Below are 19,594 nucleotides of genomic sequence, written 5' to 3'. Positions count from 1 at the left end.
GACCAGAGTCATCTCTATAAGGGAATGTCCTCCATTCTCATCTGGCAAATGTATTGTTTGGCTCTTGGTCCTAAGTCACAAGAGGTAGGTCTTACAACACTCTTGGAAAGTGCTCAGGCTAGGATGTAGCTGATTCTCCAAGGAGACACTATGCTATAATCAAGAGAATGGGAAAGGGCACCCTCCAAGAATATTTCACTTTGCAACCGTGCTGCCTTAACATCTGTTACTGAAGTACAGATTTGTTCTTGGTGGGTTTTGGAGATTATAGGACAGTATTCAATTAAAAACTTGCACTAGCACAAGGGTTAATTAAGGCTAGCACAGTGGGATTCCCTCCTCTTCTGCCCCCCATATGGGCCCAAACAGTCCCCATATCTGCTCTGGAAGGTTGGGGGAAAGCCCAGAACAAATTTAGGGAGCACACAGGAGGAGGAGAGGGGGAGATCATTCTGTTGCACTAGGAGAAATCCTTGTGCTGATGGAATGATCTGCTTAGTACTACATTGAATACAACCCATAATGGCATACACATGAAAGGAGACAGTCTTTATGTTATGTTAGCCTTGTAGTATTTTGGGATTTATAATGTAATAAATCTAACTTCTCTTGCGAGCAGAGGCTATATCATTACAGAGGGCCTAGCTAACACAGATACCTTGCAAAATGGGTGTGTGTGTTAAATATTTGTTTTACTCTTATGTCTTTTTTTTTTTTAACTGAAGTGGCTAGTTGAATTTCTTCCCCCAATCATTGTGTTTTGACTTTTGCTATGAAAGTATTCTACACCAAACCAATTTTATCACTACTGTTGAAGTGACAGACTTGTTTATTTGCCATCAAGTAGAAATATTTATCAGTTCATACCTCCAACTGCACTAAAAGCACACCTGTCGAGATCTGCATAAAAATCATAAACCACCACACTTACCACATGCTGTAATTCAGGCCTGTTTTTTAATTCTTCCACAACTTTATCAATCTAAAAGTAAAGAGAGTTAAGATACAAGAATTGGCTTCTGTGCTAGATCTCTTGCTTACAATACTTAGAAAGAATGACGGAAAACAACTAGCCAACGGTAACATAATGAAATGGTTATACTCACAGAGATTTTATCTTCATTATCCAAAAGCATATCAACTGCTTTCTAAAACAAACAAAATGTCCATGACAGAAAAAGGATATGCAAAATCACAATTTTACATGGTTAGATATGCTTATAGATTTTGACTGAACTTTCTCTATCTTGCAGACGACAGACATTGCTATGCAGTTTATGGTACAAGATGGGAAGATGACAGCGACAGTGTTGGTGGGAAAATAACTTACTTGCTAGTTTTATTATACTGTCTCTGGTTACAATCCCTAACATATGTGGGGCTTCCACTATCAGCTAAGACAGTTGGTGATTGGTGAGTGCTTTCCCAGATTGGCTGGCAGTCGGAGATCCCCAAGTGTGCTGGGTCACAGTCTGTATCTATACAGGCATGAGCACAGATTCACTATATAGAACACTTACTAAAGGGGAAACCCATAACAATACTTTCTGTGTAACTGTCATTAAAATAAATGGACCCTTTGCAGAATGCTTTTTGTCATAAGGCATCTGCAGGCTATATTCATCCTTATGGAGAGGGTTTCAGATCTGCACATTTCCTATCCTGCTCTTGTCATTGCAATGAGAAGGGAACAACTGAAAAAGGAAACACCACATTTACTGGAATAGTCATCACAATAGGCCATTCATTCCAATAAAGCTTAGACACACACTTTATCTCATGGTTGAGAGAAGCATGGAAGGAGTGTGTAAGCCTGGGATTCACTCAGCATCTCTTCTTAGTGAAAATCATAAATGAGTAGGTCAGGGGTAACCAGTTTGGTGCTCTCCAGATGGACAATTCCCATCATCCCCAGGCATTATAGCCAATGATCAGGGATGATAGTAGTAGTAGTAGTCTGCAACATCTGAAAGGCACCATGTTGGCGACTCCTGGAGTTTGTTGTATTAGAAATGCTTGCATCTGTCTTAAGACTTGAGAAACAGCTCAAGCTGTTTATTTTTTGAATATAAGTTAAAGAATGTGGAGCTTTCACAAGTAGATTAGCCACCAGAATATAGGGGAAGTGGTGAGAATATCTGCATTGCATATGTAATGTGTGCTAAATTAAAACTGTTTCTTCGAACAATTAGCACTTTGGCTCATTAAACAGCATTTTTTGAGGAAAAGGTTATTGGGCTCTTTTGTTAAATAACTATTTCAAGTAGCTCTTTGTTTGGATCTCTATATTTGGCTCTTCCACCTAGGTTTCTGGATGCAAACAGTACAAACTATGATTTCCCCAAGGTTATATGACCATATTTATCCTTAGCACCAAATAATAAAGATTTTATTTTCTAAAGTGTTAGGTTCCCCTGGCATAAAACCAATTCAGAACTAATTCAGCCACTTGGCTATCTAAATTTTCACACTTCAGAGTTTATCCAAAATATAAAGTTCAGTTGGTTAAATAATACTTTTTCCTCTCTGCTAAAAATCTTATCAACAAAAAAGTGTTAAAAAAACAACAACACTTGAAAGCCATCATACCTCTGAATCAAACTCCATTAGCAGAACAATTTTGTCCCTGATGGAGCTGAAAAGATTGTGTTTGTGGATCAGCTGGAAAACATCTTTATGTCTCAGTGTGAGATAAATTTCAAGGGCCTTTCCATAGCGTTGGTCATAGGTGTACCTGATAAGGAGGATCATATGTTATGAATAGACCTAGATGCGGGCCTTTTGAAAAAGATATCCATCAGCACTGAAAACACAGTTCTGCTAAAAAATCAACACAAACTGCTTAAACATTTGGCCATCATTTAGAGTAATGGAAAATACTTTTCATCTTTATCTGTATGAGAAAAGTAATTGGATGCAATTTTTTTTCTTCTCGATTGCTTTTCCATACTGGCTACCAATGACCCATGACCCATATTCTGATTAAGAAATGCTTCAAAGATAGCTACAAACTTAAGTAGTAAAGAATTGCAGTTCAATGTAGGGATATTTGTAGGGATGCCATGTATTTCCCTTCATCCAGGTATTCTTGTCAAGGCTTTTTTCTCCCTTAAAGGGGAAAATACGATGGCTTTAATTGACATGTCATAGGAAATCAAACTATGGCTTACCGGGACTGTGTGAATAAACCTGGGCTACAGTCCATGGTGAGTAAGCAAAAAATTTAAGCACAAGACTGGGTTTTGATGACACACTAAGTCAAACCATGGCTTAGCTCAGTGTGGTGGTGGAGTAAAAAAGACAGAGGAGAGCAAAACAGTTGAGGGCCCCCTACTGGGGAACCTGCATGTACTTGCAGTCCTGGTGAACCACAATTTGGCTTACTGTAATGTACGAACCAGGCCAACGCGAGGCGGTTCTAACGAAAAACAACAAAACGCTTTGATTTGGATTCCTGCATTGAGCAGGGGGTTAGACTTGATGGCCTTATAGGCCCCTTCCAACTCTACTATTCTATGATTCTATGATTCTATGAAATACAGGCAGCCCAGCTGGTAGTGACCATGCTTATCTTTGGCCCGAGGATAGTCAGAGATAGTCAGAAAGGGGAGGGAAATTTTTATGTGGATATTACTGTACAGAACTTTAAGGAAGCAAGATACCCATAAACATAGGAGGATTGCCCTACTGATTCCCAGCACTGGTAATGAAAAGAAGCCTTTAACTTTGCACTGAGGAGTAAAGGGGCTGGAGTTGATCATTTTTCCCAGACTTAGTCAGTCCTGCCCAAACAGTATTAGCTCACCTCAAGTCAGGAATGAGGACTTGCTTTGAAAAGCAGCTCCCAACAAGCCAGGAACAATTTCTAAAAAAATCTCTGCAAAGTGGAATGTCTGAGCTGCTACTTGATATCTCATTTCCCTTCTTTACCGTAGTCCATGTGCTGCAGATTTTAAGATATCCATCCCCTCTGGAACTATTGATTCTTCATCAACTTCCCACTGGCAGTCCCCCCCCCCAACACACACACATTAAAATTGAGAGGCTAGAATGAAAAAGCAGAACTTTACCAGTTTCATTTAGGAACCATAAACAGCATAAAATAGTACTCAAAGGGCTTGTTTTTAAAATACAAGTAGGCACAGTTGTTATGTTAAGTACAGTTTTGTTAAATGACATTTAAAAAAAAACTCACTGAGTCCTGCTCCCCAAGGGCCAGTTATTTAAAATCCTACTTCTGTGGTAGAATATGAGTTTGAGGGGAAGTCTTACTTTCCTCCCTCCGAATTCTACAGTGGCTACAGCTATGAGCTCCAGACTGAGTTTTTTTGGGGGGGCGGGGAGGGGAATCCAGGCCTTGGCCATGCTTAGACACAGGTTGCAGCTGGGCGTCTGGCTCCAGTGAAGGCAGGCCAACATCCAAAGGGTCAGAGACAGAGGATGCAGTCTAAAGATGTCTGGTGTGTAGGCTGTGAAGCAGGCTGATAAGGAGGGAGGAGTGGATGAGGCAAGTTGGTTCAGCAGCTTCTTTCAATGACAAGTTGCTTAATGAGGAGCTGACTCGGATATTAGGATTTCACAGGGCCTGATTGGCAGTATTCATGCCAGTCCTGAAGAGTAGGGGCTAACTCTTTATGGCAGCTCTTAGCCTAGTTTGCAGAGAAAGCAGAAGGCCAGAAGCACAGGAAGTAAGATGCCGAAGGTTCTGATTGCTGGATGCCCCAGTCAGAGACTCCACCCCTACTGCATCTCGATCAATATTCCAAGGCTAATTTTAATTAAAAACAACTTTCTTTTGACACATTCTATCTTGTTTTTCCACTACTGCATTGCATTTCAAAAATTACACTTCTACAAGAGTGTAAAACGTCCTGGGTGCTGTGAAAATAAGGTGGGAGAAACAAAAACTAGTTTTCTGTAGAGAAAAAGGTTTAAAACCTTAGTGATCCAAGGGAAGGAACTGTAATTAAAATGCTTGATTTTTTTAAAGGATAGAAACAGGATTTGTTTTTAATGAAAAAACTCTCAAGACAGCCATTCAAATGCATTATACTATAGACTTACAACTCTGCAAGGGTTTTCAGCAAAGTCTTGTTCTGTAGATCTTTCTTCAGATTATCCACGACTGCTTGGACAATTATTGCATTGTTGTAGAGGTTCCCAGGCCATTCCTTAATTAATGTTGCAAACCCCTTAAAATGAAAAGATTGTTAACCAACTGGTGCATACAAAATTAAAAAAAGCAAAATTTCTGCCTAAAAAATTGAAGGGTGGCCATGGTCTTTGCTAGGTCTCAATACACAGGAAAAGGAAAGGCCTTAATACACTGGGTGCAAAACCTTTGCCCTGTATATTTAAGATCTTTCCATTCCGTGTGTACTCTGATATAGGATTTCTGACTAAACACCCAACTGTACCAAGGGTAAAGAGCTAAGACATTCTTAGTGGCTATCCCACACCACAGTTTAATGCTCTTCCTGTAGAAACCTGGCAAAGCATGAACACATTTCAGACACATGGTAAGCCTTTTTGATCTGAGTAGACATTTGGTGGCTGAGAAAGGACAGACAGCATCTGTGGTCTATCTCCCTGGTTTTTAATTTGACAGATGTATTTTATAACTGTATTTCCTGCTCCAAGTTTTAGGAACAGAGATAGTTATACATGGAAATAATTAGATAATTGGCATCTACCAGTTTGACGAGAATGAGTTCCACATCGTCATTTGCCTGTATTTGGGAAATTATGGGCTTTCAGAGCACCAAAAGCAACATCTAACCAAAATGGCAAAATCTCATGATAGGATACAATCAAAGATATTTAGATCAGGAAGAAATTATTAATATTTTCATAAAAGCAAATAGCAAGATCTCATCAATTTGAGAACATAGTACTAACAATTTGGGAACATAGGAAGTTGATATATACTGAATTTGGGTGCAATCCAACTCACCTTTCCATTGGGCTGGGGGGAGTTGGATGCCAGAGACCCGCGGCTGCGCTGGCAGGCTGCCGGCAGTGCCAGGCTCTGCCACCAATAGTTCTCTTCCATGGCTGAGCTACAGCACTATGAGGAGCCTGCCGGCGCAGCTAGAGGTCCACTGGAGATGGCCAGTCTGCTAGATGGAGAGCCAACAGAAGTCCCAAAAATGGGGCATTCTGGGGACAGAGCTGTGCAAAGGAGGACTTGCGTGAGATCCTCGTGTTTGAAGCCCTCTCCTGGGTCCCAATCCACCCGGAATCTCCGCTGCCCAAAAGGATGGCGCAGTAAGAACATTTCCATTGTGGCTTATGGGGAGCACTTACTCTCAAGGAGGTCTGTTCATGGGAGCAGGTGCTTCTCAGCCAGCTCATGTGCACGGCTCCCAACAGAGGCAGGGGAGGGTAGTGCCCAAGCAGGAGGAGGATCTTGCAGGCTTTTCCGCCAGCTCCTCCACTGCCAGCCTCCCTTCCACCAGCTCCCCATCATTTGGAATGCTTGATTAAGACCACCTAGCTCAGTATTGCCTACACTGACTGGCAGAGTCTCTCCAGGGTTTCAGTCAAGAAGTCTTTTCCCAGCCTGCCTGGAAATGCCAGGGTTTTAACTTTGTACCTTTTGCATGAAAAGATGCTCTACCCTTTCCCCAATTATTTCCTAAATTATACTAATGATTTCCTAAACCATACTAATGATTTGCATATACACATTAGACCCAAGTAGGAAAGAACCATCTCAGCTCTTATAAATGTAGCTGCAGAAGTAGGGAAGAAGTATCTATTATGCTTGGCATCAGGTTGCCACTGAAAATTATTTTTATTTACTGCATTTATATCCTGCCTGTCCTCCAAGGAGCTCAAGGCAGTAGTATAGGATTCCTCCCCTTCCATTTGAATGGCATTCCAAACTGAATTCAACATTGGGATACTGTTTTTGGTGGCAGTCCTGAGTCAAGTGTAACACCAAGTTCTGCTCTGAGAAACCCAAGCCCAGCAATGACAAATAAAGAAAATGCATTTCTGTAGTCCCATAAATTAGGGCAAAAGGCAAGTTTAGTGCCTCACACTTCTATGGCCACTGAAATTTTCATAGATCAACCTGGGGTACTCCTTAAGAAAGATATTACAATTAAAGAACATGATGGTATGCAGAGAATGGATGTACAAAGGCATGCTAATGGCAAGGCTGGCTCCAGAGGATTGAGGTTGAGCATATGCTAGAGGTACAAGACCAGCAAAAGCCCCCATGCACTCAAAAGAGACTCTTGGTCTTACCGTGAAACGGTCTTCTCTGTGCATGTCAAAGATACCTCAGGTGGGTAGCTAGTTCCACCTAACAGTTGAAGGCAGAAAGAGGGCTGTTCAATTTTGCAGAGATTTCCTGCTCTCCGCAGCTCCTTGCCACAGTTCTTGATGACAAGCCAACTAGACGAGTAAAGACTGAACATCGATAACACACAACTGAAGAAGAAACAAACAGCACTCACACTCTCTCTGCTAGAGGCACACTCAAGAACGATAATGGCAGCCCAGCCCTCCTAGGGAGTGGCCCTGAGGTAATCTTTGACATGCACAGAGAAGACCGTTTCACGGTAAGACCAAAAAATATCTTCTCCTGTGTATGGAAAGATGACCTCAAGTGGACATACCAAAGCTGACCCATGTAGGGCAGGAACATAGCTGGGCTTTAAAAACATTATTGGTCTGAGAGAACTTGCTGTAGCACTCACCTCCCAAAGGCCGCCACAGCAGACGTGTAGGTATTTATTTTGTAATGTCTGATAAACGTGTTAGGAGTAGCCCATGCAGCCACTCTGCAAGTCTCCCAGAGAGGAGCATTGTGGGAAAATGCTGCTAACGTGGCTGCCGCCCTAGTGGAGTGGGCCACTATTTTGGCCAGGCGGACCAGCCTCAAGGAGGCATATGCCAAGGTAATGCATGCTTTAATCCACCTGGCTAGAGTTGAGGTGGAGACCTTCTTCCCTAATGAGGCTGGGTGAAAGGACACAAACAGGCTATCTGTTTGGCGGGTTTTGTTTTTGTGATATATACTTTTAGGGCTCTTCTCACATCCAGTGAGTGCCACACCTTCTCTTTCTCTGACAGAAAGAAGGTAGCACCAGCTCTTGTTGACATTGGAAGTCAGACAGCACTTTAGGGCAAAAGGAAGGGACAGTGCGTAGAATGACCCTATCCTTATGGAACACACAGTAACGCTTGTTGACAGACAGAGCATTAAGCTCAGACACTCTTTGGGCTGAGGTGATACAACACCTTAAAGGACAGTAAATGAAGGGGAGCTTTACTGAGTGGTTGGAAGGGAGGTTTTTGAAGGGCCATTAGCACTTTGTGCAGGTCCCATATTGGGTAGCGATGCTCTGTAGGTGGCGCCGTCATGGTTGCCCCACGAAGGAAATGCTTCAGGAAAGGATGAGTTCCCAGTGGATTCTCTGGGGATCTGGACAGAATTGCTGACAGAGCTGAAGCCTGATGCCTCAAGGTGTTGGGCCTGAGTCCCAGCAAAACCCCTTTTTGTAGCAAGGACCTCATTGATACCCGCTTTCCTAGGAAGTATCTTCTTGTGCAACCAACACGAAAAGGCCTTCCAGGTACCCTCATATATCCGAATGATGGATGGACATCGAGAGGCCATCATCTCCACTACTGGAGGTGGAAGGTCCTTTCTCAGCAGGCATCTCCTCTCAACTTCCAGACATGAACCGCCAGCCACCCCAGGACTGGGTGGAGAAGTCATCCTTGTGATAGCACGTCTGCCCTGAGGAGAATCCGACAACGGAGTGCAACCAACATTTTGAGTGGTTCCGGGAAACAGGTTCTCTTTGGCCAATATGGGGCTACCAGCAGAACTGTTGCCTTCTCGGCCCGGATTTTTTGGATTACCCTCAGGATAACTGGAAGTGGTGGGAAGGCATACAACTGACCTGAGGACCATTGGGACGTCAGAGCATCTATTCTTTCAGCTTTTGGCATTGCATATCTGGCAAAGAACCTCTTCAGCTGGCAGTAGAGGTGAGAGGCGAACAGATCCACTTTGACTTTCCCAAAGTGGGCCACTATCTGTTGGAAGGCCCTTGGGTGGAGTTTCCCCTTGATGGATTTGCTCCCGACTCAACCACTCCATCTGACTGTTGGCTTCCCCTCTGAGATATTCTCCCAGAATTGAGTCCAGCTGTCCCTCCACCCACTGGAACAGGAGTGAGGTTTCCCTCTGGAGCTGAGCCGACCATGTGCCTCCCTGATGGTTGAAATGAGCTTTGGCCGTTACGTTGTTGGTTCTGACAAGTACCGCCTCCAACTGCCTCGATCCCATGAAGTGCTTCAGCATTAGGCAGATCACGTGAAGTTCCAGGAAACTGATGGAGAGTAAGGCTTCCTGTGCTGAGCAAGTGCCTTGGACCATCTGGCCATCGCATATCGCCCCTTAGCCTGTTAGGCTGGAGTCCAATTTGATGAACATTCTTGGGGGGGTTGTGAAACGGGATGCCCTTTTGCAGATTGGGTTCATGTGTCCACCATAGTAGGGAGTGACGAACTGCTGGTGATAGCATTAGCTTTTGGTGGCACCTGGCCGCTATGTTTGGAAAGACAGTACTGCTCACTTGAGGGAGTGATGATGTGCCCAGGGAGTGGTTGGAATGTTGAGACCATCAAGCCTAGGACTGCTGCCAGCTGCATGAGGTCCACTGGTGGAGAGGTAAGAAGATGTGAAACTGCTGTGCGTATCTTATTTATTCTGTCCTGCACCAGTCTTATGATTCCCTGCTCCGAGTCTATCGTGGCTCCCAGATGCACCAAGTGATGAGATGGGCATAATTAACTGATTGATGTCAGTGTGATTGATAAGAAGCCATGGTCCTTCAGGCAGGCTAGGGTGATATGCAGATTTTCCCCAGGCTTGTGAAGCGTCAGGGACTGAATTAGGAAGTCATCCAGGTAGGGAAACACATGCACTCCTTGTGTCCTGAGGTGTGCTACCAGGGTCACCATGACTTTTGTGAATACCCTGGGGGCGGACAACAAGCTGAAGGGCATAGCCCTGTATTGGAAGTGGCTTCCCCCTACCGCAAACCTGAGGTAGTGTCTGTGAGGAGGGAAAATAGGGATATGTAGGTATGCCTCCTTCAAATCTATTGAGCTGAAGAAGTCTCCCTGTCTCAAGGCCTCCTTCATTTCATAAAGGTGTCCATGCAGAACTTGCGGTATGTGATGTACTTGCTCAAGTTGTTCAGGTCAAGTACTCTGAACGAGCCGTCTTTCTTCTCAACTGTAAAGAAAAGTGAGTAGTTTCCTGAAAACCTCTCCTCTGTGGGGACAGGTTCTATTGCCGCAATCTGCAGCAAGTGAGAAATTGCCTGTTGAATGCTCTCCATTTTGTGTGGAGACGTCGAGATGTGGGATTGTATGAACCTTGGTGGAGGGGAGGATGCTGAATTCCAGCTGTAGCCCGTGTCAGAGGGACTGGAGCACCCACTGGTCCAATGATATGTCCCTCCATTGATGGGCGAACCGCTGGAGGCGACCTCCCACTGGAGTGGTGCTGGTGTCAAGAATTTATTATTATTATTATTATTAGATTTATATCCCGCCCTTCCTCCCAGCAGGAGCCCAGGGCAGCATATTTATTAAATTATTTGATCTATATCCGGCCCTTGATGTTTACTTCCTTGCAACTGGGATCCGGACCCGGATCTGTTGGAGAACTGCTGTTGGCCCTTGACCTGGTTATACTGTCTATTCCAGAAGGGACAGCTAGATTGGCCATCCTTCACCCTTCCTGATGAGCTAGAGCCCCGAAAGGACTGGGATGTCTGGTTAGGGTGACAATTTCTCCGAATGGATCTCCCTTCCATGATGAGTTTCCGCTAGGCCTTAAAGATCTGGCTCTTCAGGCAAGCTTTTGAGGTTGGCTAGATTTTATCTTCATTGTTTTTAGTTTTTTAATGTCTAGGTATTGTATGCCTATTTTGTACGTCGCCCAGAGTGGCTGGACAACCAGCCAGATGGGCGACTAATAAATTCAATAAATAAATAAAAATAAATCTCCTTTCATCACTTTTCCTGGATTAAGGTATTGATTTCTTCTTCTCTTTAGATTTCAGGACCCCTGCAAGGGCACTGCCACCGAACAGGTTGCCTCCTACTTGGGGTCTAAAGCCAAATTAGACTGAGCCATAGGGTCTGCATCCCAATGGCGCAACCAGACTATCCTAGTAAAGATGCCGGCGGCCAGCAACCTTGCTGAGAATTGCATGGCGTCCATAGATGCACCTGCCATGAAGGTCACCGCCTGCGAGATTTTTAGTAGGGACTTGCGGACTTGAGCTGGGTTCTGCTGTGGTCCATCCAATAAATCTTCCAACCAAAAAAGGGAAGCCCTTGCAAATATGGAGGACACCAAGGCTGCCCTAATTGATAACGCACTAGCCTCGTAGATTCTTCTGAGGCCCTGATCCATTTTGCGTTCTGTGGGGTCCTTCAGGTGGGTGTCAGAATCCTTTGGATTCAAGGATGGGTTTAGCAAATTTACTATAGGGGTGTCCACTTGTGGGACTTTCAGCTGATCCATAAGTTGTTGTTCCAGCGTATATTTGTTAGCTGCTGGAACTGACTTCTCGAATTGCAATGGGACGTTGAATTCAGATTTGATTACCTTTGGCAGCAAGGATGAGAGTTTAAGCACCCTGGATTTGGGATTTGGGTCCGGACACACAACAGACACTCTATATGCTGCAGGAGCTGGAGGATCTTCTGGGGAATTCAAACTGAGTGCATCCATTGCCTTGCACGGGAGAGGAAGAAAGTGAGCTTCTTGGAAGATTATGTTGGTAGAGATCTCTTCAGATTCCGAATCCCCACTCCACTCTTCCTTGTCCAAGACAATAAGCTCATTATCTGGGTCAGCACTTGGGTTGTCCACAGAGTGAGGATGTCTGCTGTGAGTGGTTGTGTGGGGATCCAGTGACTCACCGTTGGGTAGTCTTATGACTGAAGATGTGTGCGGTGGGTTGTAATCCTCTGCCTGCTGTGCCCTCATCTGGACGTGGGTGGAGGGTCTAGCAGCCCCCATGTCTTGTCGAGGAAGTTGTGCCGGGGCTGAAGAAGTAGACAGGTCTCTGGTAAGGTCTACTAGAAGGGATTCCCTCACCTGTTCATTCAATTGTTGTAGCATCAAGGGTGAAAACTGCAGTAGCAGTGGCTGAGCATGACCACACAGAGGTAGTGAACCCCCCTTTCCAGACTTGTGCAGGGATGGGCGCCGACTGAGGGACTCTTGAAAACCTGAGAAGACCTTGGGAGAAAATATAGTTGAGAAAATGTAGTTTAAGGATGGAGGGGATTGCCCCCCTTCCTCCTCAGAGAGAGGTTCCTGGTCTCTTTTTGATCTGCAGGCTAAGCTATGGGAATCTTGTGCAGCAGCTCTGCCTCTTTTTCTCACATCTTCCAAAGCCTCACATTCCAGCCTATTCATGTCTGAATGTGAACCCTCTGAAGCCACCCTGCCGGGTTGGAAATATGCTTCAGCAAACTCCTGCCTGTTGGTGGAGGGGCAGGCTATTCCTGACTCTGCAGCTGGGTCTGGCGCCTGGTGGCCTGGAACTGGCAGGATCAGTTTGGTCTTCTTGGTGGGGATTGCTGATTTTGTGGTTGCTTTCCCCATTGGGAGCGACCTACAGAGCAGGGCTTATGGGGGCAGTAATAAATGGTGGCCTGCAGTCGATGCTGCAGGTTAGCAGGAGGGTAGTGTGTGATGGCCTAGGTGCCTCTGTGAGGCCAGCTGCAGCCCAAGTTGTGGTGGTGGATGGCGCTACCAGCAGGCTGGGCGTTGGCGGCCACGACCAGTTCCGTTGGGCCTGTTGCAGTCTGCTGAACCGTTGCCTGGCTGCGATAATGGACTGGATGAGAGCTAACAAACTGAGGCTCAATCCAGACAAGACTGAGATGCTGTTGGTGAACGGTCTCCCTGATTGGACGGTGGATATACACCCTATCCTGGATGGTGTTACACTCCCCATAAAGGACCGGGTTCGCAGTCTGAGGGTTTTTTTAGATCCTTCCCTGTCACTTGAGGCTCAAGTGGCTTCGGTGGCACGGAATGCTTTCTACCAGCTTTGGCTGGTAGCCCAGCTACGTCCCTATCTGAGCAGGGAGGACCTAACATCAGTCGTACATGCTCTGGTAACCTCGCGACTAGACTACTGCAATGCGCTCTACGTAGGGCTGCCTTTGAAGACAGTCCGGAAGCTACAGCTTGTCCAAAATGTGGCAGCCAGATTAGTAACGGGGACCAGGCGGTCGGAACATATAACACCTGTCCTGGCCCGCCTGCACTGGCTGCCAATATGCTTCCGGGCTAGATTCAAAGTGTTGGTTGTAACCTATAAAGCCCTATACGGCACGGAACCACAATACTTGTCGGAATGCCTCTCCCGATATGAATCTGCCCGGACACTACGCTCTACATCGAAGGCCCTTCTCCGAGTCCTGTCTCATAGGGAGGCTTGGAGGTCGGTGACAAGATCTAGGGCCTGCTCAGTGGTGGCCCCCGAACTGTGGAACAGTCTCCCCGAAGAGGTACGTATGGCGCTGACTTTGCTGTCTTTTCGGTGCCAGGTTAAGACCTGCCTCTTCACTATGGCGTTTTAATATGTAATTGTTAGTTTAAATTTTGATGTAATTACTTCGGTTTTTTTGGTCCTATGTATGTTTTCGCTGTATTTATTATAATGATTTGAGATGTTTGTATTTTATATTGTTCACCGCCCAGAGAGCTAATTGCTAGTCGGGCGGTATATAAATTTAATAAAATAAATAAATAAATAAATAAGAGGTTGGGCGGAGGTGGGGGAGAGCACAGACAATGACCTGGCTGGTGGTGGCCGCAAACGGCTCTGATGGGCCTGTTGCAGCCTGAGACAAGGAGGTGCGGCGTGGGGTTAGGAAGCCAGATGGCTGCTGATAAACTCTCTGCTAGGCCTATCATGGTCCCCAGTGAAGAGTGAGGACTAAGGGGGGGAGGGCTAGAAGTATTTTGCTACTAACAAGGCTGCAGCAGCTGGGGGGGAAGGCAATGCCTTTTGCTGTGGAGCTTGTAGTGGGGATGCCTCTATATAATGCCTGATGCTGTGATGACAGCCTCCCTCTTTCGCGGACGAAATGCCGCAGTCCCCCTCCCCCTTTTTCCCCTTAACAGATACATGGGGATGAAGAGGGGAAAACCTAAACCCAAAACAGGAGGAAAGACACACTACAGAACAAGAGAACACAGAAAGGTACCAGCCTGAACCAAGAGAGCGAAGACAACCGTCCTTGGTGAAGGCAGAAAGAGAACTATGGCAAGGAGCTGCAGAGAACAGGAAGTTCCTGCAAAATTGAACAGCACTCTTTCTGCCTTCAGCCGCTAGGTGGTGCTATCTACTCACCTGAGGTCATCTTTCCATGCATAGAAGAATAGCAATGTCATTCTTAGTATGTATGGAACACCCAAGAAATCACAAGTGGTGTGAAAAAAAATTATTATTTTTTGTACAGCCTCCTTCTTCCAGGCTAAGAATTCCTTGCCTGAAACTTCAAAATACTGGAGCCAGTGCTATTTAATGCAATGACTTTTTTGGTAACTTTTTCTGTGTGGTTTATTTCAAATCCCGCAGAGAAGAATGCATACTTTTGCTATTAATTCAAACTGAGCAGGATTAATCTGTTGCATCGAATACAGAGGCAATTATGAACTTACCTAGATGTACATATAATCACTTGGTAAACCAATAATCTTTTATCTTGCCAAGTGGTACGGATAATGATACCACTCCCTGCTTCCCTGGATTTCAGGTTCCAAAGTGTTATAAAATTCTGCTCACCACAGATGTTGGGTGGTATGTATAACTGGCTTAACAAGAGGTTACTCTCACGCCCTAGTAAGTTACCATTTAACGAAGTAGTTGGCTGTATTCACTCAATGAGTACTCTATTAAATAAAGGGAAGTAGATTTTTTCCCCATGCATTCTGGGGAGCTTAAATATAAAAGTGACTGAGATATTTGACATCTTCCAAATACAGAATCTGGAGCGTATGGAGTTGTTGCCTATACTATTATGAATAACAAAGTGGAACTAAATTGTCACACTTCAGAATAACTGAACACAGGAAGAAAATAATATTTCAGTTCTCCAAGAATATTTACAACAAAATATACTCCAAAGACCATTGTAGAGCAGCTCATTGATTATTCATGCATTTATTTGCTCTTTTTACAGTTCCCTTTGTTTTCACATCGTCACTTGCTGAAGTTAACCTGCAAGTATCCAAGTACTTTGGATACTATAATGCTCTTGCAATGCAAATGCAACAGCCATTTCTTATTTAGTAAAATCGGTAATTAAAAATATTTATATAAATTGTTTGCTATTCAAGCCTGCAACTGAAGTTTGCTAAACATTCCTCAGTTTTGTAGTATTTTTCTGTATATTGGATATACTGCAGTCCATCCTTTGCAACCTTGTGTCCTGGTGTACAACTTCAATCAGCTCTGGCCAGCAAGGCTGGGCTGCCTAGGATGGATGGGAGTTTTAGTCCAACGATATCTGGAGGTTATTACCCAAGGCTGGTATATTATTCTAATTTATTTATTTACTAAATTTATACCCTACCCTTCCTCCCGAAGGAGCTCAGGGTGGCAAACAAGCAAAACAATTTAAGAAGAAAAAGAAAATCATACTAAAAGCAGTTAAAACCATTCCAACACACAATTGCAATTAAAAATATTCTAACACACAGTTAAATACATTATTTCATCGGTGATCTTCAGGTTAATTGAATCTGTTGAGCAGATGTTTTTGTGTTTCAAATGTTTATTATGTAAACTGCTGTGGGATTTTTGTATAAACGGTGATATATGAATGAATGAATGAATGAATGAATAAATGTATGTATTCAGATTGATTTGAAATCCACCATATCCCAAAGAAGTAGCAGCAGTATTGCATATATAATAGATATTCACTAATAGGCAAAAAACCTTGCGGTTTAAGAACGTACCTATAGCCCACAGATATTTCTATCAAACTTTAAAAAGCAGGGAAATTGGGCAGCTATAGTGAATGCACCAGGGGAGCAGGAGACCAGACCTCCTCTCTGACATATTGTACTGCCTTACAAATTTGTCAAAATACAAACACAATTTGGGTTGGTGTTTCACAGTCCAATCCACTTGCTGTGCAGCTTGGAAGAATTTGGTAACATGTGCCTCTGAGCATATGGTGAGTGGTGGCAATACCTGCCACCTCCAAAGATAATTACATTTTTGCATGTTTCTTGGAGTTCTTCTAACTTTGCTTTTCCTGTGTTACTACTTTTTAGAGAATCTAAACTAGAAAATTTTATTTCCCTCATTATTCATCTTAGAAATCTGTGTCAAATTTATTTTTATTAATTTCAAAGCCTTTTTATTGGTCAATGTCATATGATGGTGAAGACAGCCTTTTGTGTTTCAAATTAGAGGTTATGTTCTATTTCTGTTTTGGGTGCATTAACAGTATGATGTACAATCAGACTGATTATAGTATGTTGCTACTTCAGCAATGACTCTTAGCTGTTGGAAAAAAGAGGGTGCATGTTTTCAGCCTGCTATGTTTAAACCACTTCATTTAAGGCAAGGTGGGCACGGTCAATCAAAAACATAGAGCACACCTAGAATTCTGCTAGAATATATTTCACCTCCCACTGTGTTATCTTGTGCAAATTGAGATGCTCCTGAGGTCCACTGGAGACTATTCTGCAGAAGTCAGTGTCATTATTCCACAATTATGTTTGGAGTTCTTTTAGTGCAAAATTTGCAGTGTTGCTGTACTTCATATATTTAGAGAAATAGAAACAAAAGAAAATGATTTCCTATAGGAAACTTCACTAAAATTGCAAAGTAAATCAGACATATTTAAAGTGACCATCTGAACTATACCAACTGTCTTAATAATGTTGCTTCCTCTGCTAAAACAAGATCAGCACAGCACATGTCTTCTTTCTGTTATTTGGGCTGATTGCAGGTGTTGCCACCACTCACCATATGCTCAGAGCCAAATGTTACCAAATTCTTGCAAGCTACACAGGAAGTGGATTGGACTGTGAAAGACCAACCCAAATTGTGTTTGCATTTTGACCAATTTGTAGGGCAGTCCAATATCTCAGAGAGGAGGCCAGGTCTCCTGCTCCCCTCATGCATTCACTATAGCTGCCCAATTCCCTGCTTTTTAAAGTTGGATAGAAATATCTGTGGGCTATACGTACGTTCTTAAACTGCAAGAGTTTTTGCCTATTAGCGCATTTATTATAATTTCATTTGGGTTTTACTCACATCCAAGTGGGTTTGTTTTTCCAAGGAGTATGTGAAAGTTGGCCCATGTTGTACTTCTGTATGCTTTTTAATCTGGGAGGTAAGAAATGGGATCCTGTGCAAGTTTGCTGAGAATGGACTGATCATTTGCATGCTCATTGAGTTCAGTGGGATTTACTCCCCTGCAATCATGCTTAAGATAGGTGAAACTGACCACAGGGGATGGGGAGGGGAGGAGAGCAAACGCAGAGGGGAGGACTGGGATGGGAGCAGGCAGGACGGGGAGGGGAGGAGAAGGACAGGTTTGATCATTTGCATGTTTATTGAATTCAGTGTGATTTACTCCTGTGCAGTCATGCTTAGGATAGGTAAAACTGACCAGGGGGGGAGGGAGGGAGGGCTGTAGTGGGCAGGGGAGGAGAAGGAAGAGGGGAGGGGAGGGGAGGAGGAAAAGAGAGGAGAGGGGAAGGAGGAGGAAAGCAGGTCTGATCATTTGCATGCTTATTGAGTTCAATGGGATTTACTCCTATGCAATCATGGTTAGGATAGGAAAAACTGACCATGGGGAGGGGGAAGGAGTGTATTGAAGGGGGGCAAGGGGAGGGGGAGAGGAGGGCAGGTTTGATCATTTGCATGCTTATATTGTTCAGTGGGATTTACTCACCTGCAATCATGCTTAAGATAGGTAAAACTGACCATGGGGAGGAGGAAGGGGAGGGGGAAGGAGGGTATTGGAAGGGGAGGGGGAAGGAGGGTATTGGAAGGGGAGGGGGAGGGAGGGGCAAAGGAAGGGGGAGGGAAGGGGCAAGAGGGAGGGGCAAAGGAAGGGGGAGGGAAGGGGCAAGAGGGAGGGGATAGGAGGGAGGAGAAGGGAGGGTGCGTTTGGTCGTTTGCATACCTTTTGAGTTCAGTGGGATCTATTTCTGTGCAATCATGTTTGAAAATGGAAATGGAATGCCTTCAAGTCAATCCCGATTTATGTTGACCCTATGAATAGGGTTTTCATGGTAAACAGTATTCAGAGGTGGTTTTACCATTGCCTTCCTCTGAGGCTGAGAGGCAGTGACTGGCCCAAGATCACCCAGTCAGCTTCATGGCTGTGTGGGGATTCGAACCCTGGTCTCCCAGGTCCTAGTCCAACACTGACCTGGGAGAGGGGAGGGGAAGGGAGGAGATTGGGTCGGTGGGCACTGGGCAGAGGGGAAAACCCTTTCCCTTTCCAAAAGGAAAACATTGTGAACAGTATCATTGCTTTTCAGCGTTTCCTCCACCTTTTTATTCTACAGCAGCCACATGTAGCCTTCCATCCAAATTTAAACCAAAGCTGTCCCTGGCCACAACCACGCCAGGCCTTTATTTCACTTTGGACAGGCATGGCTTCTCTCAAAGAATCCTGGGAAGTGTAGTTAGTGAAGCATTCTTAGAGTTGCTAGGAGACGCCCTGTTCCCCTCACAGACCTTCAATCAGAGTGGCTGACTGTTAAACCAGTCTGGCCGCTGGAGCTCTGTCAGTGGAATAGGAGTCTCCTCTCAGCACCCTTCATAAACTACACTACCCAGGATTCTCTGAGGGAAGCCCTGACTGTCTCAAGTGAAATCAAATTCTGATGTGGGCGTGGCTCCAATTAGGTAAGCCCAGCAGCTGTGAGTCTGGCTTTTAGAACTCTGACAGTTGGTTCTTACTGAGCATGCCCCATGTTATCATAGGGTGCCAGCCAAAATTTCTTAATTAAAAATCAGCCAGGCATTTTTTAAACTTTTAAACTGCAGAAGATGAAGGTCAGAGTATGGGGCAAGTATTAGGATTACAGGTACTCTGTGAACATGGCTGATTTTTAATGAATTTCAACAGATTATGAGAACTCTCAGAGAAAAAAGTCCAAAAGGGCTCTGGGTTTTTTTTCTCTCTTTTTAGACTTTGAACTCGCTATTCTCTCTGACTGTTTTGTGTATCACTATGAAAATTGAGAGTGTTGTTAAGCAAGCGTTTCTGAGTTCAGGACTGTAAGTTTTATAAGGTTTTGTTTTGAAATGAGCTTATGGGAAGCATCAGAATGGCATGGGGGTATTTTCAATTTAACATTGCGGAATGTGAAAAATCCATGCTGGCTATAGTATAGAGCCACTCTCATGGCTGTATAATCATGGGATAATTCCATGTACATTCAACTCCCTTAATGAAAGGGTGGACGCAAATATATTTATATATATGAATGTGCTTTTATATATTTAAATACCTATGTCTTTATGTATGTAAGAGTGTGTATGTG

The 19,594-nt window shown here is 44.2% G+C and overlaps 1 protein-coding gene across 3 annotated transcripts in view; it reads right to left on the bottom strand.

Annotated features, from left to right (window-relative positions):
• Positions 1-19,594, bottom strand: part of VPS41 (VPS41 subunit of HOPS complex) — a 170,901-nt gene that overhangs the window by 25,571 nt on the left and 125,736 nt on the right. For all 3 annotated transcript variants that reach the window (XM_061585727.1, XM_061585725.1, XM_061585726.1), the window contains exons 18-21: positions 5,065-5,192; positions 2,590-2,734; positions 1,107-1,148; positions 932-982 (exon numbers count right to left, since the gene is read on the bottom strand). In XM_061585727.1, coding sequence (XP_061441711.1) covers positions 932-982; positions 1,107-1,148; positions 2,590-2,734; positions 5,065-5,192 — 366 coding nt within the window. The remainder of the gene's footprint in view (positions 1-931; positions 983-1,106; positions 1,149-2,589; positions 2,735-5,064; positions 5,193-19,594) is intronic.

This window comes from Rhineura floridana, chromosome 10 (genome assembly GCF_030035675.1).
Source record: "Rhineura floridana isolate rRhiFlo1 chromosome 10, rRhiFlo1.hap2, whole genome shotgun sequence".
Classification (NCBI taxonomy): domain Eukaryota; kingdom Metazoa; phylum Chordata; class Lepidosauria; order Squamata; family Rhineuridae; genus Rhineura; species Rhineura floridana.
Note: the sequence above shows the minus strand (reverse complement) of the source record. Positions and strands in the feature narration are given on the sequence as shown.